Source organism: Hyperolius riggenbachi, chromosome 4 (assembly GCF_040937935.1).
Source record: "Hyperolius riggenbachi isolate aHypRig1 chromosome 4, aHypRig1.pri, whole genome shotgun sequence".
Taxonomy (NCBI): Eukaryota; Metazoa; Chordata; class Amphibia; order Anura; family Hyperoliidae; genus Hyperolius; species Hyperolius riggenbachi.
Window position 1 is genome coordinate 91,871,135 of NC_090649.1, and position 23,974 is coordinate 91,895,108.

The following is a 23,974-nucleotide window of genomic DNA, read 5'->3' on the forward strand; positions in this document are numbered from 1 at the left end:
CTCCCTGCCGCTGTGCCCAATACCCCCTTCCTGCCCTCTACCCTCTTATGCGTCGTATGCTACGCCGCGGGTCGGCTAGTACATTTTAAAACATTTGATGTAAATGGCTGGCTAGCTCTTGATCTGGCAAGAAATGGACGGTTCTCTGGCAGCAATAAATGTTTTCATATATATTATGTATTCTATAGATGCAACACGATAATAAAGATACTCAGACATGAGGTTCCCTTGTAATAACATACCATTTATTGTACATTTTGTAACTGATCATGGAATGCTTTATTAACATACTGAGACACAATCTGGGTACAATGCCGGCCAAATCTGTATAGACATGTGACTGAGCATTGTCTGTGCAAATTGTAATGTTTCTTCTGTTTTTAATAAAACGTTGGTAAAAAAAAAAAAAAAAAAACACAAGTTGTGCAAGTTGAAACCATTTCATATTTATTTTTGACACAAGTCACCATATTAAACCATTTTCTTTATACTAATGCCCATTCTACCCCAAAATATACAAATGCAAAAAAAAAAAAAAAAAGTTATCACCACTTTTAACCAAGATATACAAAAATATACCATAAAAAATATTTACTGCCTTGAATTCCATTCTGCAGGAATTAGAATATTTCCACATTCGTATGACCTGTGACATAAACAGGAAAGGGTGTTGTAGGTTTTATATTTTGAAGCTACTGTCACACTACATGCGTTGCGGTGCTCTTCCTTGACGCAGCTTGTCGCAAGGGCAGTGCAAGTTTATGGAGACTTGCACACTATTGTGATGCGACAGATGTACTAAAATCGCCGCAAACTCTGCAGTGTGCTGCCACATGATCCGTGCCTACTGCACAGATTATGCAGCAATGCAAGTCAATGGTGATGTGGTAAGTGTAAACGATTGATTGCGGTAGCGACATGGGAGCAATGGTAATCCAGTGATGTACTTCCTGTCCAGCAGGAAGTATGTCACTGAGCGGCAGGAGGTGGGGCTGGCGCTACGCATACTAACCTGTCGGCCCACTAAGCCACAGGGTAATATGGAAGAGGACATGGTGCAGTGTGAGCGTCCTGCCCCCAGGCTCTTCTGCCAAAGGACGATCGCACCACACATGGTGTGAAACTAGCCTCAACGCAAGTGTAGTAAATAGCCTGTAAACCAAGTTGTAACTTACTGCAGACACCACAGGGTGCCATGACCTACATTAACGTGCAACTAAAAGTTTCCAACTTGGAAATGATCCCTAGTTAGTTCTAGATCAGAGCAAAATAATTACAGCAAGTTTTCTCACAGGACTCATTTATGCAGTCAGTCCTTCTCAGTTCAGCCTGTACTGCGGAAACCAGGGCAATCTAAACAATCATTGTCCAGAGAAACCTGCTGGAAACAGAGTGGTTATATATGGAGAGTATGGATACAGGGAAAGGTGCAAGTCAGTTATTTAAAGCAAGACAAGTGACTTGTTTAATGATTATAAACTACTGCATAACGGATGGTGCTTATAGATACTACAGTAGTTCAGAAATGTCTGCAAGAGAACCGCATTCCCTGCACCTGAATTTCAGGTTTTCCCAGGTCACCCACTCTTTCAGGACCATATGCTGCACAACGGAGGGTTACATAGGACGACATCTGCAGGCTTGAGAAAGGGTTTTACATACGCTACCCTCCATCAGTAAGATACAAAGATTTGTACACATTTTGTGAAGTCTCAAATATAAAAATTGGTAACAAGCTAATGGCTTACTATACATCTGGATGTAAGCCTGGCTTCAGGGGCATAAAGAGATAATTTGTATATTCAGTAGTGATGCATTGTGGGAGACTACAGTTGCTTACTGTAAGCAGAGTTATTGCAAATACCTTCTGTTTCAAGTAGGCAAGTCATACTCAATGTAACATGCATACAAATAAAAGGGAATATTTATACAATTGTTTTCATATAGAAATAAACAGCAGTCTGACTCTAGAAAGTCGGGGAAAACTGCTTGGAGTTATGCTGGAGGGAGTGTGGAACACTTTGATGTCTGGCCACTGCAATGCATGCTGGGACATCTACCATGCATTGAGGCAGCCGCGGTCGTGCCACATTGAATTGTACTTCGAGCTGCGATAGTGGCACAGGGAGATTTGATTTGATTTTAAAAAACCGCAATCGCACTGCATTTACGATTATGCTTGGCTACTTGCAGTGTTTACAAGCCCTTAGGCTAAATATGCACATGAAGTATGCAAAGCGCATGCAATTTTCCGGATGCAAAATTCACGTGCGAATGCAAAATAGCATACTCATGTATGCGATTTTTACATGTGATTAAGCATGCGCATTCGCACATTTTTTTGTAACATTACAAAGAGTCCTATTGATAGTGTATGTGAAAACATGCGTGGAAAAGCGAAAATCGCATTACAGGTAGTCCCCGACTTACGAACGACCCGGATTCTCTGTTTTCATGGGAACAAGCCAAAAACAAAAATTTCAAATTGGACTTGTAGTTTTTGAGAAAATCGATTTTTAAAAAAAACAAAGAAAAAAATGGCCATTAAACTTGTATAAACAGGTCCAAAGGGCAGAGGTGGCACAGAGATAGCACAATGTTCCGACTTAAGAACCGATTCAGGTTAAGAACTAACCTACAGTCCCCATCTTGTTTGTTAACCAAGGACTACCTGTATATGCAATTTTTCTGCATGCCACGTCGAAAAAAATGGTTACAGGATTGTCAGTTTTTCCTTTTATCTGGATACAAATTCAGCATTTAAAGGGAAAAAAGCCCATAGGAAATCATTGGTGTGCGATTTTGTGTGCTGATAAAACGTACAAATTCGCACCTAGTGGAAACAGGCCCTGAAATGCTTAGGGTGGCAAGCTTGTATGTATCAGAGTAATAGATTTTAAGCATGCCTGATCAATTCTTACAGCTATGGCCCACTGCTAGCCACACCCACTTCTGACCATTGGCTGAATCAAAAGTCTATCATCTAAGGTTGTGGAAGCCTGGGGGTGGGAGATTTACTATACGCTATAAATACTGATCACCCTGTCTGTGTTATGTAACTTGAAGAAGGAAGGTAGCTGTAGACGTCACATAGATGTGATGTGTAGCCAGAGCCGCTTAGTCTTCTTTCTTGGTGTCTTTCTTCTCTTCCTTCTTCCTGTATTTCAGGATGACCATCGTGACCCAGAGATTGAGGAACAGCAGCACAACGAATCGTAGCAACACTGCAGAGAGATACCTCATTAGTATAATGCAAAGCCTGTGTGTCAAAGCAATTAAAATAAAGTTATTGTGCTAATGTGCAGCTGGTGAGCAACAATATACAGTGTTCTCCCCAGGCTCTTTTAGTCGGGTGCTCCACCCGGCTAGTTTTGGTCAGCACCCGGCTGTCATCAGCTCACCTCCTCCTATGCTGTAAGCAGAGTTGTGCAGAAAAGTGCTGGCCCTGCATTCATTCATCGCACCCCACCAGGCTACTTTTTCATGCCACCCAGCTGGAAAAAAATTCTGAGAACACTGAATATGTATTTATGTAGTTACTAGATCATTTATTCTACATATTCATGGAGAAGCAGGACTTCTCACGAGTGTCACCTTTTTTGGGGACTTTCTCCCACAAGCTTGTCCGTCCTTCTCCAAGCCTGGAAATTTTCAAACCTACCCTCAAGACACACCTGTTCAAACAAGCTTAAAATAAGCAATCTCTGATTGCATATATCCAGCCTGGGAGTCTGGTTGTTTTGCATACATATGAAGGTTACAAGAACTGGAAGAGAGGTGGATTTTTGCCGTTGGCCTGGTGGCCGCACCTGTGCTTACGCTAGGTACACACGATACAATTTTCTGGCAGATTTACCTGCCAGATTGATTTTTTCCAACAACATGTCCGATCTGAATTTCGATCGATTTTCGTTCACTTTTATGGAAAGCTGGCAAGCTGAAAATAATGAATGCTGCAGTATCTACAATACATAGCCTGGATATCTGTAATATATATATCAATTCTGCCAGTAATTCAATTTTATTATTTTGTCCAGAATACAAAATCTTTTTCCTACTCATTTGCCACGATACGTTTCGTAATTTTAATGAGGAAAAAAAACCAAAACTGTGCATTTTAATGAAAAAAAAAAAATTAAATCTTCCAAGGACCGCCACCACAAGATGTATTTATAGCATGAAGCAATACAAAGCAATGACAGCCCGCTGTTTCGGGCTATTGGCCTTTGTCAAGTTGCACCAGAAACAGAACACACAGTGACATATACATACATACATACACAGGATTGGCTTAGAGATCGCCCTAAGCGGCGTGGATATATATATATATATATATATATATATATATATATATATATATATATATATAAAGCCACACCCCTTAGGGCAATCTCTAAGCCAATCCTGAACGTAGGGTAGAGCGGACCTGATGGGAAACCAGTCTCAAAAATATACCAACCAATAACCAATCGGTATTTTAAATATAGACAGGAAGAGACTCACCAATCAGGGAGCGGTATAAACCGCCGCTCTGTAAAACACTAGAACGGCTATGGCCGGCGCATCTTTCCCCATGCTGAAACCTCCGGTACCCGGAAGTGCCAAGCTTGACGTCAGAGTCACGTGCACTAAGCACATGACCGCAAGGGCCAATCACGCATGCCGCTGAGCCGTCCAGTGATACAGCAGAACGTCTCTGACACAGACGGTGGGTGGGGCGGCCAATGCATAACTTAGCAACATGTATGCATACAAACAGCCGCATACTCACCAACCAACACAATGTATGAGCAGAATAACAGGGATGGAAACATTGATGTAAGCACTAATAATCAGAACAATATTATTGTATTATTATTTAATATATTGTTCGGATTATTAGTGCTTACATCAATGTTTCCATCCCTGTTATTCTGCTCATACATTGTGTATACAGTATTTGTATTGTATTTGCTCTTTGGTTTTTGTTAACAGCATTTGTTTTTCATTTTTCTAGATTATCCTGAATCGGGAGGACAAGAGCGAGCGGCAATATTCCCTATTTTTCTGGCCGACGGTGGGTTGGTGAGTATGCGGCTGTTTGTAATTGTATGCATACATGTTGCTAAGTTATGCACTGGCCGCTCCACCCACCGTCTGTGTCAGAGCCGCTCTGGTGTATCGCTGGATGGCTCAGCGGCATGCGTGATTGGCCTTGCGGTCATGTGCTTAGTGCACGTGACTCTGACGTCAAGCTTGGCACCTCCGGGTACCGGAGGTTTCAGCAAAGGGAAAGATGCGCCGGCCATAGCTGTTCTAGTGTTTTACAGAGCGGCGGTTTATACCGCTCCCCGATTGGTGAGTCTCTTCCTGTCTATATTTAAAATACTGATTGGTTATTGGTTGGTATATTTTTGAGACTGGTTTCCCATCAGGTCCGCTCTATCCTCCATTCAGGATTGGCTTAGAGATCGCCCTAAGGGGCGTGGCTATATATATATATATATATATGTGTGGTGGTTGTCACTGTGTGTTCTGTTTCTGGTGCAACTTGACAAAGGCCAATAGGCCGAAACAGCGGGCTGTCATTGCTTTATGCTGCAATAAAATTCACTGAGCTATAAATACATCTTGTGGTGCCAGTCCTTGGAAGATTTCATTGTATTGTATTGGTACTGGGGTGAGGACCCTGGCACGCCATTTTTGAACCGTTTTTGGTGGCGCTCCTGGATCCACGTTTCTGAATGAAAAAAAAAAAAAAGATTTTTCCTTAATTCCCCAAAATAATATGAGCTGCTAAAAACTGAAAACCTACCAACAACACTCTGATAAACTGATTGCCACGTTAGGTCCTCTTTTAGACAGGAGTGTCGTTTGCGTCCAAGCAACACACACACACACACACACACACACACAAAGATCCACTTACCTGGAGCTTCCTCCAACCCCTGGCAGCCACCATGTGCCCTCGGCCGTAGCTCCAGTGGCTCCCGGTCTCCTCCGCTGGGGAAGTCAACCTAGCCAGGTCGGCTTCTTCTGCACTCCACGTTGCGGGTCACCCAGACATCAATAGGACGGTACTGCACAGGCGCAGCAGACAACGTGACCCGCGCCATGGAGTGCAGAAGAAGCGACCCGGAACCCAACCTGGCGAGCTAGGCTTCGCCAGCGGAGGAGACCGGAAGCTGCGGCGAGGGCACAGGGGGCTGCCAGGGGCTGGAGGAAGCTCCAGGTAAGTGGATCTTTTTTCTTTTTTGTGTTGCTTGGACGTATCCTTTAAGAGCGCCGTTTTGGTACAATTTAAATGCAGCTGAATGGCAGTGGTTAGAACACCATACATGTCAGCACTTGTCACACGGTGGCCCTACTTGGTGCCAGAGAACCACAACATGTAGCATTTGGCACAGCTGTGGCCGCACTCAGATGTGACTTCATGGGCCGCCTGTCTACAACCAGTATGGTGCACAAGAGCAGCTGACAGGCAGTGAATTCACCTCCATCAGCTGCCCTCAAGGAGCTCTAGTAAGGAGTAGGGAAGCTGAAGGGACTCATAGCTAGACCTGGAAGACGTAATATATACTATATGAAATCCATAACATGTCCTCTAACGTGTAAGCTGCCTGCAGCGTGCTGTCCAATGCATAGGGGCTAAGGGGGCATGCAATACACTTAGAGTGGGTCAAGGGGTGGCAGACGAGGACCCACCTGATCTGGAGATAAGCTGACTTATTTTTAAGCCCTATTCTCGGCTGATTTGTTTTTCTTTAATATGCCTATTTTATAACAATTCTATACTGTAAATGTTATTTGAAATGAATTACAGTACCTGCTTTGTCTCCTGTGGTCATTAACGTGGTAAATATTCTTGCTGTAAGGACAAAAACAGTTTAATTATACATGTGTGATGTGAAGAAATCTAAAAGGTCCCCTTGACTAAAAACTACATTTTATTTGCTCTTGCCAGAACAGTCTTTTGATAAAGGTGCTAGCTGACCCACTGCAAAACAGGAGGCCAACATCAAGTTCCCACCCAGGAGAGCCCCGGCGCTGCGTCCCTCTCCCCCCCCCCCCCCCCCCCGGGAGAGCCCCGGCGTTGCGTCCCCCCCCCCCCCCCCGGGAGAGCCCCGGCCTTGCGTCCCTCCCCCCCCCCCCCGGGAGAGCCCCGGCGTTGCGTCCCTCTCCCCCCCCCCCCCCCGGGAGAGCCCCGGCCTTGCGTCCCTCCCCCCCAGGAGAGCCCCGGCCTTGCGTCCCTCCCCCCCAGGAGAGCCCCGGCCTTGCGTCCCTCCCCCCCCCAGGAGAGCCCCGGCCTTGCGTCCCTCCCCCCCCCAGGAGAGCCCCGGCCTTGCGTCCCTCCCCCCCCCAGGAGAGCCCCGGCCTTGCGTCCCTCCCCCCCCCAGGAGAGCCCCGGCCTTGCGTCCCTCCCCCCCCCAGGAGAGCCCCGGCCTTGCGTCCCTCCCCCCCCCAGGAGAGCCCCGGCCTTGCGTCCCTCCCCCCCCAGGAGAGCCCCGGCCTTGCGTCCCTCCCCCCCAGGAGAGCCCCGGCCTTGCGTCCCTCCCCCCCAGGAGAGCCCCGGCCTTGCGTCCCTCCCCCCCAGGAGAGCCCCGGCCTTGCGTCCCTCCCCCCAGGAGAGCCCCGGCCTTGCGTCCCTCCCCCCAGGAGAGCCCCGACGTTGCGTCTCTCCATCCAGGACAGCCCCGGTGTTGCTTCTCTCCATCCAGGACAGCCCCGGTGTTGCTTCTCTCCATCCAGGACAGCCCCGGTGTTGCTTCTCTCCATCCAGGACAGCCCCAGTGTTGCATCTCTCCACCCAGGACAGCCCCAGTGTTGCATCTCTCCATCCAGGAGAACCAATATGTGAAAGAACCCTTAATTGTTCCCTAAAAAGTCCAAGAGACCCAACAATAAGACACTTTAAAATCTACCCAGATTACTAGTACTACACAGTCTTACTAGCAGAAGTGTAGGTTGCCATGCCCCATGTGAGGGCGCTAGCCTGTCCAGAGTCTTTGGCGCGCCACAAATACTGCAGCTGAAGAAACTTGCTTGAAGCGCTGATTAGTGTGCAGAGGTTCTGTAAGACACAACATTGTCACATGTCACTTCTGTTCAGAAAATGGACTCTACTGTAGAGAGAAGGAATATTGATCTTGCCTGTATTGCCTGGCTGTCTTTTGCTTTTAGCAGTCTTAAGTTACATACCGCAAACCAGTAGACAGCCAGCTTTAAAAGGTAGGGCTGTGGAGTCGGTACAAAAATCCTCCGGCTCCTCAGGTTAGGATTCTTCCGACTCCTCTAATTTGTATATTACAATTTTGTTGATTGAAAGCATGTAACATGAAATGCATCTCTTAACTGCCAAAGCTTAGGAATTTTAAAATACAACTGAAGTGAGGGGGATATGGAGGCTGCCCTATTTATTCCCTTATAAACAATACCAGTTACCTGGCTAGCCGACTGATCTTCTGCCTCTAATAATTTTAGTCATACACTAGAACTAGTCCTTGGTAAGAGTACTTGTAGAAGACAGGAACAAAGAACATCTATCAGGCCCTAGGCAATGTAACTGTGGGTACATGTAAGAGTGATGTGCAAGTACTCTGCAGGGGAATGAGGGGATTCTTCCTCTATTACACATTCTTCATGTACAAGCTGAACCAGGTTTATTGGTAATATACAGTGGTGTGAAAAACTATTTGCCCCCTTCCTGATTTCTTATTCTTTTGCATGTTTGTCACACTTAAATGTTTCTGCTCATCAAAAACCGTTACCTATTAGTCAAAGATAACATAATTGAACACAAAATGCAGTTTTAAATAATGGTTTTTATTATTTAGTGAGAAAAAAAACTCAAAACCTACATGGCCCTGTGTGAAAAAGTGATTGCCCCCCTTGTTAAAAAATAACTTAACTGTGGTTTATCAAACCTGAGTTCAATTTCTGTAGTCAGCCCCAGGCCTAATTACTGCCACACCTGTTTCAATCAAGAAATCACTTAAATAGGAGATATCTGACACAGAGAAGTAGACCAAAAGCACCTCAAAAGCTAGACATCATGCCAAGATCCAAAGAAATTCAGGAACAAATAAGAACAAAAGTACTGTAATTGAGATCTATCAGTCTGGTAAAGGTTATAAAGCCATTTCTAAAGCTTTGGGACTCCTGCGAACCACAGTGAGAGCCATTATCCACAAATGGCAAAAACATGGAACAGTGAAGAACCTTCCCAGGAGTGGCCAGCCGACCAAAATTACCCCAAGAGCGCGGAGAAAACTCATCCCAGAGGCCACAGAAGACCCCAGGACAACATCTAAAGAGCTGCAGGCCTCACTTGCCTCAATTAACCACTTGAGGACCGCCCCCAGCCGATGGGCGGCGGCAAAGACCGGGCCCAAACGACCGCAATACGCCCATCGGCGGGGGCGGCTGCGGGAGTGTCTGTGCGGCGATCGCGTCATTCGTGACGCGATCAGCCGCCGGGGACTGGCTCCGCCCACCGTTCGTTGTAACCCGCCGGCCGTTCGGAAGCGCCGGCGGGTTACTAGCACCCGGATCGCCGCATGTAACAAGTATAATAGGCTTTGTAATGTATACAAAGCCTATTATACTGGCTGCCTCCTGCCCTGGTGGTCCCAGTGTCCGAGGGACCACCAGGGCAGGCTGCAGCCACCCTAGTCTGCACCCAAGCACACTGATTTCCCCCTCCCCTGCCCCCTGATCGCCCACAGCACCCCTCAGACCCCCCCCTGCCCACCCCCCAGACCACTGTTTGCACCCAGTCACCCCCCTAATCACCCATCAATCACTCCCTGTCACTATCTGTCAACGCTATTTTATTTTTAAGTCCCTAATCTGCCCCCTACTCCCTCCTGATCACCCCCCCACCCCTCAGATTCTCCCCAGACCCCCCCCCCCCCCCGTGTACTGTATGCATCTATCCCCCCTGATCACCTGTCAATCACCTGTCAATCACCTGTCAATCACCCGTCAATCACCCGTCAATCACCCCCTGTCACTGCCACCCATCAATCAGCCCCTAACCTGCCCCTTGCGGGCAATCTGATCACCCACCCACACCAATAGATCGCCCGCAGATCCGACATCAGATCACCTCCCAAATCCATTGTTTACATCTCTTATCTCCTCTAAACACCCACTAATTACCCATCAATCACCCCCTATCACCACCTGTCACTGTTACCCATCAGATTAGACCCTAATCTGCCCCTTGCGGGCACCCAATCACCCGCCCACACGCTCAGATTGCCCTCAGACCCCCCCTTATCAATTCGCCCGTGCAATATTTACATCTGTTATTCCCTGTAATAACCCACTGATCACCTGTCAATCACCCATCAATCACCCCCTGTCACTGCCACCCATCAATCACCCCCTGTCACTGCCACCCATCAAACAGCCCCTAACCTGCCCCTTGCGGGCAATCTGATCACCCACCCACACCAATAGATCGCCCGCAGATCTTCTCTCCTCTAAACACCCACTAATTACCCATCAATCACCCCCTATCACCACCTGTCACTGTTACCCATCAGATTAGACCCTAATCTGCCCCTTGTGGGCACCCAATCACCCGCCCACACCTCAGAACGCCCTCAGACCCCAGCCCTGATCACCTCGCCAGTGCATTGCTTGCATCTATTTCCCCCCTCTAATCACACCTTGAGACACCCATCAATCACCTCCTGTCACCCCCTAGCACACCTACCCATCAGATCAGGCCCTAATTTGCCCCGTGTGGGCTCCTGATCACTCGGCCAAACCCTCAGATCCCCCTCAGACCCCCTTCCGATCACGTCCCCAGTGCATTTATTGCATCTATTTTCCCCTCTAACCGCCCCCTGAGACACCCATCAATCACCTCCTGTCACCCCCCTAGCACTCCTATCCATCAGATCAGGCCCAATACATCCTGTCATCTAAGAGGCCACCCTGCTTATGACCGCTTCCACAAAATTTGCCCCCTCATAGACCACCTGTCATCAAAATTTGCAGATGCTTATACCCCTGAACAGTCATTTTGAGAAATTTGGTTTCCAGACTACTCACAGTTTTGGGCCCGTAAAATGCCAGGGCAGTATAGGAACCCCACAAGTGACCCCATTTTAGAAAGAAGACACTCCAAGGTATTCTGTTAGGTGTATGATGAGTTCATAGAATATTTTATTTTTTGTCAAAAGTTAGAGGAAATTGGATTTTTATTGTTTTTTTCACAAAGTGTCATTTTTCACTAACTTGTGACAAAAAATAAAATCTTCTATGAACTCACCATACCCCTAACGGAATACCTTGGGGTGTCTTCTTTCTAAAATGGGGTCACTTGTGGGGTTCCTATACTGCCCTGGCATTTTAGGGGCCCTAAACCGTGAGGAGTAGTCTAGAATCCAAATGCCTCAAAATGACCTGTGAATAGGACGTTAGGCCCCTTAGCGCACCTAGGTTGCAAAAAAGTGTCACACATGTGGTATCGCCGTACTCAGAAGAAGTAGTATAATGTGTTTTGCGGTGTATTTTTATACATACCCATGCTGGGTGGGAGAAATCTCTCTGTAAATGGACAATTGTGTGTAAAAAAAAATCAAATAATTGTCATTTACAGAGATATTTCTCCCACCCAGCATCTGTATGTGTAAAAATACACCCCAAAACACATTATACTACTTCTCCTGAGTACGGCGGTACCACATGTGTGGCACTTTTTTGCACCCTAAGTGCGCTAAGGGGCCCAAAGTCCAATGAGTACCTTTAGGATTTCACAGGTCATTTTGCGACATTTGGTTTCAAGACTACTCCTCACGGTTTAGGGCCCCTAAAATGCCAGGGCAGTATAGGAACCCCACAAATGACCCCATTTTAGAAAGAAGACACCCCAAGGTATTCCGTTAGGAGTATGGTGAGTTCATAGAAGATTTTATTTTTTGTCACAAGTTAGCGGAAAATGACACTTTGTGAAAAAAAACAATTAACATCAATTTCCGCTAACTTGTGACAAAAAAAAAAAATCTTCTATGAACTCACCATACTCCTAATGGAATACCTTGGGGTGTCTTCTTTCTAAAATGGGGTAATTTGTGGGGTTCCTATACTGTCCTGGCATTTTAGGGGCCCTAAACCGTGAGGAGTAGTCTTGAAACGAAATTTCTCAAAATGACCTGTGAAATCCTAAAGGTACTCATTGGACTTTGGGCCCCTTAGCGCAGTTAGGGTGCAAAAAAGTGCCACACATGTGGTATTGCCGTACTCAGGAGAAGTAGTATAATGTGTTTTGGGGTGTATTTTTCCACATACCCATGCTGAGTGGGAGAAATATCTCTATAAATAGACAATTGTGTGTAAAAAAAATAAAAAAATTGTCATTTACGGAGATATTTCTCCCACCCAGCATGGGTATGTGTAAAAATACACCCCAAAACACATTATACTACTTTTCCTGAGTACGGCAATACCACATGTGTGGCACTTTTTTGCAGCCTAACTGCGCTAAGGGGCCCAAAGTCCAATGAGCATCTTTAGGCTTTACAGGGGTGCTTACAATTAGGCACCCCCCAAAATGCCAGGACAGTGAACACACCCCACAAATGACCCCATTTTGGAAAGTAGACACTTCAAGGTATTCAGAGAGGAGCATAGTGAGTCCGTGGCAGATTTCATTTTTTTTTTGTCGCAAGTTAGAAGAAATGGAAACTTTTTTTTTTGTTGTTGTTGTCACAAAGTGTCATTTTCCGCTAACTTGTGACAAAAAATAAAATCTTCTATGAACTCACCATGCCTCTCACTGAATACTTTGGGATGTCTTCTTTCCAAAATGGGGTCATTTGGGGGGTATTTGGACTATCCTGGAATTTTAGCCCCTCATGAAACCTGACAGGTGCGCAGAAAAGTCAGAGATGCTTGAAAATGGGAAAATTCACTTTTGGCACCATAGTTTGTAAACGCTATAACTTTTACCCAATCCAATAAATATACACTGAATGGTTTTTTTTTAATCAAAGACATGTAGCAGAATAACTTTCGCGCTCAAATGTATAGGAAATTTTACTTTATTTGAAAAATGTCAGCACAGAAAGTTAAAAAAGTCATTTTTTTGACAAAATTCATGTCTTTTTTGATGAATATAATAAAAAGTAAAACTCGCAGCAGCAATCAAATAGCATCAAAAGAAAGCTGTATTAGTGACAAGAAAAGGAGGTAAAATTCATTTAGGTGGTAGGTTGTATGACCGAGCATTAAACCGTGAAAGCTGCAGTGGTCTGAATGGAGAAAAAGGCTCTGGTCCTTAAGGGGCGAAAAGACTGTGGTCCTGAAGTGGTTAAGGTCAGTGTTCACAACTCCACCATAAGAAAGAGACTGGGCAAAAACGGCCTGCATGGCAGATATTTAAGGCGCAAACCACTTTTAAGCAAAAAAGAACATTAAGACTCGTCTCAATTTTGCTAAAAAACATCTCAATGATTGCCAAGACTTTGTGGAAAATACCTTGTGGACCGACGAGACAAGTTGAACTTTTTGGACGGTGCGTGTCCCATTACATCTGGCGTAGAAGTAACACAGCATTTCAGCAAAAGAACATCATACCAACAGTAAAATATGGTGGTGGTAGTGTGATGGTCTGGGGTTGTTTTGCTGCTTCAGGACCTGGAAGGCTTGCTGTGATAGATGGAACCATGAATTCTACTGTCTACCAAAAAATCCTGAAGGAGAATGTCCAGCCATCTGTTCGTCAACTCAAGCTGAAGCGATCTTGGGTGCTGCAGCAGGACAATGACCCAAAACACACCAGCAAATCCACCTCTGAATGGCTGAAGAAAAACAAAATGAAGACTTTGGAGTGGCCTAGTCAAAGTCCTGACCTGAATCCTATTGAGATGTTGTGGCATGACCTTAAAAAGGCGGTTCATGCTAGAAAACCCTCAAATAAAGCTGAATTACAACAATACTGCAAAGATGAGTGGGCCAAAATTCTTCCAGAGCGCTGTAAAAAGACTTGTTGCAAGTTATCACAAATGCTTGATTGCAGTTATTGCTGCTAAGGGTGGCCCAACCAGTTAATAGGTTCAGGGGGCAATTTCTTTTTCACACAGGGCCATGTAGGTTTTGAGTTATTTTTCTCACTAAATAATAAAAACCATCATTTAAAACTGCATTTTGTGTTCAATTATGTTATCTTTGACTAATAGTTAACGGTTTTTGATGAGCAGAAACATTTAAGTGTGACAAACATGCAAAAGAATAAGAAATCAGGAAGGGGGCAAATAGTTTTTCACACCACTGTACAACACCTCCGTGTTCAATGTGCACAACATTCTCAGTGGATTCCCTGCAGCTCTGTGGAGAGTGCTTATGTAGAGTATAGTACTACCGTGTAACAAAAGTAAACCTGAGACAGATGATATTTAAGTTTTATACATACCTGGGGCTTCCTCCAGCCCCCTTCAGGCTAATCAGTCCCTCGCTGTCCTCCTCCGCCACCTGGATCTTCTGCTATGGGTCCAGGTACTTGAGCCAGTCGGGTGTAATTGCGCATGCACACACTCCGCCGCTGGGAGCATACTACACCTGCGCAGCACTATTGCGCAGGTGCAGACAGTTCCGAGCTGTGGGAGCGGCACGCGGTCGGACTGCGCTGACTGTCTGAATTACCAGGACTCATAGCAGAAGATCCAGCTGGCGGAGGAGGACAGCGAGGGACGGATTAGCCTGAAGGGGGCTGGAGGAAGCCCCAGGTATGTATAAAAACTTTTCATTTCATCCGTCTCTGGTACCCTTTAATTCATAGCCACTAAACCAAATTTTAACAACATATCAAATTATTTGATTTCATGAGCAGATGGAGTGCAAACATTTGCATAAACCAGCATCAATGCAGAATTATTTCCATCTCATTAACCATCTCTATTAGTGACACAGCTACACATCAGGCTTTATTCTTACAGCATAGATGTTATTTAGTATATATGAGATTCCTGTGTACACATCATATATACTGTACAGTCACAATCAGATATGTATGTGGGACTTTAAAAATACAGGGACTGCTTTATTAAAGCAGCACAAGTAACTTTTTTAATTGGGTTATTGCATTTTTGTGAACTAAGCACAGCTATTACTGTATATATAAATGTATGATGACTATCTGAGAAATAGAACATGTTATATTTTCTATTTTAATTACAGTTTAAATTCATTAGTAGTCAGAGTCGGTGCATTTTCTCCCGACTCCGATTCCAGGTACCCAAAAATTGCCCCGGCTCCGACTCCACAGCCCTGTTTAACCTCCTTGGCAGTAAGCCCGACACAGTATCGGGCTAGCCGCCGTTGGGGATCGCATGGCCCCGGGAGGATTTTTTAAAAATAAAAATGGCTTTATGTGGTTTAGCTAGCACTTGGCTAGCTAACCATGTCCCCCAAGTGCCTCCGGTCCCCTCTGATCGCCGCCGGTATACGTACCCCCCAGGGATCCCGCGATGGTGCAGCCTCCCAATCAGCACCCGGCTTCGCTATGGGGAGGATCGGAACTGCGCATGACGTCATGTCTGATCGTCGCCATAGCGACGAGTGAAGCGAATTGGGAAGCTGCGGCTCTCGCGGGATTGCGGACGGGTGAGTGTTGCCGGCGGCGATCGGGGGGGGGGGGATGTCAGACTGGTGCCGGGGGACTTGGGGGCCACAGTTAGCAAGCCTATTGCTAGCTAACATTAACAAAAAACTTTGAATTAAAAAAATCCCTTGCACGGACGCAGCCTCCGCATCTGCGTACCGCCAGTGAGGTTAAAGGGAACCGGAAGTGAGAAGCATAAAGAGGCTGCCATATTGATTTACTTTTAAACAATACCAATAGTCTGGCATTGGTAGTGTCTGAATCACACACCGGAGACCAGCATGTGGCCAAGCCAGTCAGACTTCAGTCAGAGCACCTGATCTGCATGCTTGTTCAGGGCCTATGGCTACAAGAAGGGGTGGGGGAGGAGCTCCCTGTCCAGCCATACTATGTGTCTCTACCAGCACAAGATGTCACAGAACAATCTCCCCAACCTGAACATAAGGGTGGGTTCTGGTCACCAGTGTAGGTAAATCATGGTGTGGATGATCTGACAAAACATACGAGTATGACCAGAGAGAACATGCACATTTTGAATGTTCTGCTAGCAGAGTAGGGCGAGGTCAGACTTACCAGTGCCAAATCTATTATCCATTTCTGGAGGACCAAAATATGCCACAGCCCAAGGAAGCTGATTTGCAGTTAAAGATTCTACATCTGAGTTACTAAAGCCTAGCAAAAGTGATGCGCTGTGATTACTTTCCGGATACATTGTATATATTTTATTTACTTTTTATTAAAATTTTCACCACTGTAATAGCTTCTTTAATTAACTCATCAATTTACCAGAATCTCCAATCACACTTTCGAACAATAAAAATTAAAATGATTGGATATGCTGTGCTCAATAGACTGTCGGCAGATTCAGTCAAAGTAATTGAAGGAAAAATGATACATGTATGGCCAGCTCTATGGAAAGGGCTAATAGACTGTGTTTTACTTTACCTACAGTCACAGCTCCCCAGGTAAACACAGCTCCCCATTTTAGTAGGTAAGACTCAAACAGCAGAGTGTTTTCTCTGCAGGCTTTGGTGACTTTTAGCAGAGTGGAGAGCATTTCGCTCACTGCTAATGCTTTTCTGAATTATCTGGATGATATAACATACAGTACCTTTAATAGAATTTCAGTCCAGTCTTTTTTTTTTTTATCTAAAGGTTAAAAATAAAAGCTTAAGAAACAGTCCTAAGGCTGCCATACACTGGTCCATTACCACCAGATCAGATAGATCCCGCTATGATCGAATCTGATCAAAGAGGGATTTATTGGCAGCCTACACTGCAAACAGATTTTGAATTGATTTCACTATGAAACCGATTCACGATCTGTGGAGCTGCCGCCGCCCCCTGCATGCATTACCTGATCCGGCCGGTGCGAGTCCCCCAGTCTCCGCTGTCTCTTCTCCGCTCTGGGCTCCAGCTTCACTTTACTTCCTGTCGGGGGAAGTTTAAACTGTAGAGGGCGCTCTACTGTTTAAACTTCCCCCGACAGGAAGTAAGTGTAGCCAGCCGGAGCCCAGCGCGGAGAAGGAACAGCAGGGACACACGCCGGCAGGTAATGTATTGCCGCTTTTTTGTTTTGTTTTAATACTCTAATTCCCTATAAACTAAACAGGCCTCACCCACAGCTTCACCCACAGCTCCTTTTGTACCTTGGCACTGTAGCAAGGGCTTATGGGAGCTCAGTCTGGGCAGGACGTTACTAGCCATTGATTTCAGAGGCAGAGGGGAGGAGGAGAGGGGACTGAATTTACACACAGGCAAGCTGATAGCATCTCCAGCCCTCAGCCTGTGACAATGTGACAAATAGAACATGGCTGCCCTCATTGTATCACAGGAATAAATAATCATAAACTTTTGAAGCTGTTTGCAGCTAGATATGCTGTGTAAACTATCTAAACTTTAGATAAGATATATAGACAAGTTACTTGCTATAGTTAGTTTTTCATCTATAGTTGTAATTCGATCTCCCCGCTGTGTCACATGACTGTTACAGCAGAGATGGCAGATAAGCTCATTTGAAAGCATGTGCGTCGGTGGTGGGTCCACAGACAATCAGACCATATTGGTGGCAGGGGCGATCTGCATAGACTGAGGTCGGGCGATCGCCTGCTGCAGTAACCTAATGGCGATTGGTGGAATTAATTGTGAAGGAGCGCTCCCTCCCATTCCTTGGTGTTTTTAAGTGTTTTTATTGAGGGAAACCGAGTCGCATATGACTGCATACAATTTTGTACCAATAAAGTTTTTTCATAAGCACGGGTAGGGCCACTGGTCTTATTTAACGTAACAATATGTCTGCTTCCATGAATCAGGACACACTGCAGATGTATTGCAGGATTTGTATTAGCTGTAACAAAGAAATGTTCTTTGTTTAAAGGTGATTATGCTGTCGTGTATCTTTTAGAGCAGAGAGGACGTTCTGATGAGTTCAGGTCCACTTTAAAGCGTCCACAAAGTGTATTAAAAATTAGAAATGGGACGCAGGGGTCTTCTCTGCGCCGCTCTCCAGTGCCCCCTCCCCCAAATTGCTGACAAGTTGCTGGCTGGAGCAGGGAGGGGGCCTCCTTTGCAGCAGAGGCAGCCCTGCAGAACGCCTGCCTTTCTGTGCCCATTCTCTGCCTTGATCCTGCCCCTTTCCCGCCCTTTCTTTTTTTTGGGGGGGGGGGGGGGGGGGGGTATTAAACTAGCTGATAAAACCTTACAGGAGCGAAGGTAATCAATGCTACCTAATCCAGCTAGTCCCCCCCCCCAGGTAGGGTTTTAAAATAAAAAAATGTTATCCTACCGAAAACCAGTAGCTTCCCCCAACCTATTGCACCTCACCGTTCCAGTGATGGGACCCTCGACAGGCGCTAATGGCTGTAGCCTGCACAGTGGCACAGAGCGGCTCGTGCTTAGCTGTTCCGCCAGGCATGAGTGGCTCCATGGCTCTATGCAGGCACAAGCCATCTGACAGCACAGTAGGACTTGTGCTCGTTCACGGACAGGAGCCCCCTCTGCAAACTTTCAGAGGGTTACAGAGTCCATTGGTGGTCTTGAGGGGGACATGGTAAGCCTCTGGAGGATCCAGAAGTAAGTATCTTGTGTTTTTTTTCTTTCTAATTTTTGCATTACAGCCTGGATCCTTAAGCCTCGAACACATGCCAGACGAAACTTGGCTGACGTGGCCAATTACGGCCACATCAACCGAGAATCTGGCATCTGTGCAGCAAACGCAACAGAACCTGATTTACAATATTAGCAACAAGATTCCTCTCTATTCTGAATCTAAAACTTAACTAGCAATTGCTATGAGCCTTGGATAATCTAGGTTGTCCAATTATATGCCGACGGTGCTGGCCTAGCAAATACTTGCAAGTGTAATATTTGTATGTCAGTCAGTAAAATTGTTCGAGTTTTTAGACTTTGATATTAAAAGTTAAGTTTTAGATTCAGAATAGAGAGGAATCTTGTTGCTAAAATCTGTGCAGCAAACCCTGATGCCCCAGCCAGCGTTAACCCTGGCGGTCCAATTGTTCTTCCCCCTCGCCCTTGGTGGCCGCAAGCCGTAAGTCCCATGCTACTCCGCCAGCCCTCCCCACCCACATAGCACCAGAACAGGATGCTAGCCTGCAGGCTAGTGAGGAGTCTGTAAAGCATTGGTCTTGTGTCGCCCAAGGGATTGGTTCCCGGGCCCCACCAGACTGCATGCATCGGTGTAATGGCTTTAAAGGACAACTGAAGTAAGAAGGATATGGAAGCTGCCATGTTTATTTCCTTTTAGGCAATACCAGTTACCTGGCTATCCTGCTGATCCTCTGCCTCTAATACCTTTAGCCATAGACCCTGAACAAGCATATGCAGATCAGGGGTTTCTGACATTATTGTCAGATCTGACAAGGTTAGCTGCATGCTTGTTTCTGGTGTTCTTCAGACACTGCATCAACCAAACAGAACAGCAGGGCTGCCAGGGAACTGGTATTGTTTAAAAAGGGAATAATGGGAATAATATGGCAGCCTCCATATACTTCTCACTTCAGTTATCCTTACAGTGAGAAAAAAGGAACACAGGCTAGCTCTATGTAGGACTTGTACTTACATACAGATGTTTATCTCACCATGTCACTTCAGTTACTCTTTAAAATGCTCTTACAGGAAACTGCCTTCATGTCAGTGTGCCAATACACACAAGAGCCATTTGGGGCATTACATTCGAGGGCGAACAAACAAACGCAGCATACATCATTCAGGCGCTGTAACACACTGACAAACACATGCAAATGTGTCCAACTGAAAATACTGGGTGGGTTGTCCTAGTTTTCCCATAATTCAGTCCACAGTAATAACTGAATATGCAAGTTTTTCTAGTATTAAAACACCTGGTTGAATTCTTCCAGACATAAGCAATGCTGTGTGACATTTTCCCAGACATTGTAACAAAAGTCTGACTAAACTAATCCCAGTGAACACATTGGGCCTGTAATACTGTATCCGCTGCCTCGGGTGTAAAGGATACACGCTGGCGTAAGTCAGCGCATTCTGCATGCTTCCGGTGTAGTAGAAGATAAACAGTAAGAGCACACCATCTGCAATAAAATGTATACAGTTAGCATAAATCTGGTATTGCCTCACAGTGAACCATTACCTGGCATCACATAATACATATAATTCTGGTAAAATAACAGAATAGCCGAACAGTTTTTAGTACTTTGTGGTCAGGAATTTTTTTACAACCAAAGTTTGTAGTATTCTGATTACATCTATTTTATTTCACACATCCTGTCATGACAGTAAGTATAGAAAAGCTCGGGTCGCATTCTGGCTACCAGCTTCTCAACTGCCTCCAACTTAACCTCCTCCTACTGGCATTTGCATAGCGCTATGAGTTAGAGTTATAACTGACAGAAACTGATTCAGTGTAAATGTACCCTTAAAGAGAACCTGAACTGAAAATAAAAAGTCAAAATAACCATACACAGGTCATACTAACCTCCTGCGTAGTCTACTCCTCAATCTCTTTCTCCTCTCCTGCGTCCCATTCGTCCACTGTGATCAATGGAATTCTCCGTCCTCCATTTTAAAAATGGCCATTACCCCATAACAGCTTCCTGGTCAACACACTGTTAATCTGTAATATCACCCACTTGAGCCATAGGGAAACATGGGCATTACTTTGCATATTCAGTTGTAACTGACAGCTGCTGATATATAACTGACAGCAACTGGTATATTTCAGTTCTGACTGTGAGAAAACGCGGAAAAGCCGCCGCATGTGCCAAGAGCAAGGCGGCTGACTCCGCATCCAACGCGGCGGTTTGCACGCATAGACACGCGTCTGATAGTATGGTGGAATGCGGAAAAGCCGCCGCATGTCCTGACAGCAAAGCGGCTGTTTCCGCGTCCAATGCGACGGTTTGCATGCAGCAGCGTGCACTTGGTGTGGCTGGGTCTGTTAGTGCACATAGGCAGATGGAGAGCTACGCGCGCGCGGGCCTGAACTCAGGACCTTTATACCAGCAGGGGAAGTGTCAGCTGATCAGGACGATCAGCTGATTCCCGCAGGACTCATGATTGGCTGAATGGCTCGGGCGGGGCGGCAGAGTCCAGCAACTATATATTCTGCTGCTTGTCAGTTGCTGGTTGTCTGCCATTGCTAACATTTCGTGAAGGCACTCAGACCATAGTCAGATCCTTACAGTGTGTTTGAACTAGGTGGACCTGGGAATTCACACTTAGCCAGATTCTGTTGATAGCTTAAAGTACTAATTGGATTGTATTATTTGTTAGACCAGTTCCAGGGTGTTGAGATCAAGGCCCTCACACCTCAGACTAGGAATACTGTGTATCTTCTGTGTATTCTCTAGCATAGTTCCAGGGTGTTGAGATCAAGGCCCTCACACCCAAGATTAGGGAACTGTATTGTCTTTGTGTTATATACCAGACTAGTTCCAGGGTGTTGATGATCACGGAACTCACACCCAAGACTAGGGAATTGTATTATCATTTATGTTATGCTCCAGACTAGTTCCAGGGTGTTGTGACTACGGACCTCACACCCAAGACTAGGATTGTGCTACTACTGTATTACGTTAGCCCAGTTCAGGGCAAGACCTTATATCAGCAGCAGGGCTTCCTGCAACCCCAGCCTCGGTCCCTCGCTCAGGGGTCCACAGGCTACAGGAATATCACCCACAGTCAGGGGTGAATTCCCCAGGAGTCTTAGGCCGCCAGCTGCTCTGGTGGTCTTCACTCAGAGTTGTTACTGTTGCACCAAACACTTACACTCTCTCAGGTGTCTAGAGGTTAGACATATCTGATTATTGACGATTCCGCAGATCCTCAATAATCGGGTATATCTGTATTCTTGGGGATACTGCGGTTCGCCAAGGATCAGATTCTCTCTCTGGTTGCTGACACTGATCGTTACACTGACAAAATATTGTCAGAACTGGAAGGGATCACTGTAAGAAGAAAATGGTGAGCTTCTGAGAGGAACTGACGGTGAGGTTAGTATGTAATATTCATTTGCAGCTACATCATGTGTTTATTTTAAATAATTTTCCTCGCTTCAGGTTTCCTTTAAAGAGGAACTCCAGTGAAAATACTGTAAAAAAAGTGCTTCATTTTTACAATAATTATGTATAAATGATTGTGAGTGTTTGCCCATTGTAAAATCTTTTAAAACCCTGATTTACATTCTGACATTACATGGTGACATTTGTACTGCTGGAAGGAGATGTACCTGCTGCTAGCTTTTTTGGCAGTTGGAAACAGCTATTTCCCACAATGCAACAAGGTTCACAGACAGGAAACTGCCAGGAGTACCACAGTCCTCTGAGTTTCCTGTGGGAGGGGTTTCACCACAATATCAGCCATACAGCGCCCCCTGATGATCCAGTTGTGAAAATGAATAGATTTCTCATGTAAAAGGGGGTATCAGCTACTGGTTGGGATGAAGTTCAATTCTTGGTCGGAGTTTCTCTTTAAAAGGACTCATGAGACAACGCTTATAATCCATTTTTACTCACTTGGGGCTTCTTCCATTCCCTCGCCGCAGCTCCGATCTTCCCACCCGCTGGGTTGCTGCTATTTACAGGCAGCCAGCAGGACACTGAGGAAGCTGCGGCGAGGGACTGAGATGGTTGCTCGGGGCTGGAAGAAATCCCAAGTAAGTAAAAATAGATTATAAGCCTCGTGAGTCCTTTAAAGCAAACCTGAACTGAAAATTAAAAAAAGTCAACAAACATTTGTTTGTTCACCGTGATCGATGGAATTCTGCGTCCTCCATTTTAAAAATGGAGATGACCCTGTAACAGCTTCCGGGTCAGCACACTGTTAAACTGTAATATTGCCTGCTTGAGCAATAGGGAAACATGGACATTACCTTGCACATTCAGTTGTCCTTTCAGTTATTACTGACAGCAACTGATATATTTCAGTTCTGTAAAAATGTTGCTAGAACTGGAAAGAATCACTTTAAAGGGAACCTGAACTGAGTAAAATTATTTAAAATAAACACATGACGTATCTGCAAATGAATATTACATACTTACCTCACTGTCAGTTCCGCTCAGAAGCTCACCATTTTCTTCTTACAGTGATCCCTTCCAGTTCTGATATTTTGTCAGAACTGAAATAAACCAGTTGCTGTCAGTTATATATCAGCTGCTGTCAGTTACAACTGAATGTGCAAGGTAATGTCCATGTTTCCCTATGGCTCAAGTGGGCGATATAACAGTTTAACAGTATGCTGACCAGGAAGCTCTTATGGGGTAATGGCCATTTTCAAAATGGAGGACGGAGAACTCCATTGATCACAGCATACAAACAGAACGCAGGAGAGGAGAGAGAGATTGATGAGCAGACTACACAGGAGGTAAGTATGACGTGTTCATGTTTATGTTGACTTTTAATTTTCAGTTCAGGTTCTCTTTAAGAAGAAAATGTTGAGCTTCTGAGAGGAACTGATGGTGAGGTAAGTATGTAATTTTCATTTGCAGCTACATCATGTGTTTATTTTAAATAATTTTACTCAGTTTGGATTCACTTTAAAGGGAACCTGGAGCAAGAGGAATATGGAGGCTACCATATTTCCCATATTTACTTTAAAAAAAATGGCAGATGACCTGTAGTCCTACTGATCCTCTGCCTCTAATACTTTTAGTAATAGACACTGAACAAGCATGCAGCAGATCAGGTGTTTCTGACAAAAATCTGACAAGATTAGCTGAATGCTTGTTTCAGGTGTGTGAGTCAGACACCAATGATGCCAGAATGAAATAAAGGACTGCCCGGCAGCCAGTATTGTTTAACCAGCTGAGCGGTCTGGACGAGCTCAGCTCGTCCAGTACCGCCGGAGGCTGCCGCTCAGGCCCTGCTGGGATGATTTGGCTCAAGTAAAAA

The 23,974-nt window shown here is 45.3% G+C and overlaps 1 protein-coding gene across 1 annotated transcript in view; it reads right to left on the reverse strand.

The window, feature by feature from the left end:
• Nucleotides 1-218: 218 nt before the first annotated feature.
• Nucleotides 219-23,974, reverse strand: part of SLC66A3 (solute carrier family 66 member 3) — a 29,322-nt gene continuing 5,566 nt past the window's right edge. The window contains exons 3-7 of the mRNA XM_068279089.1: nt 20,088-20,157; nt 16,166-16,223; nt 7,930-8,050; nt 6,806-6,847; nt 219-3,224 (exon numbers count right to left, since the gene is read on the reverse strand). Of these exons, the coding sequence (XP_068135190.1) occupies nt 3,118-3,224; nt 6,806-6,847; nt 7,930-8,050; nt 16,166-16,223; nt 20,088-20,157 (398 nt within the window). The 3' untranslated portion in view covers nt 219-3,117. The remainder of the gene's footprint in view (nt 3,225-6,805; nt 6,848-7,929; nt 8,051-16,165; nt 16,224-20,087; nt 20,158-23,974) is intronic.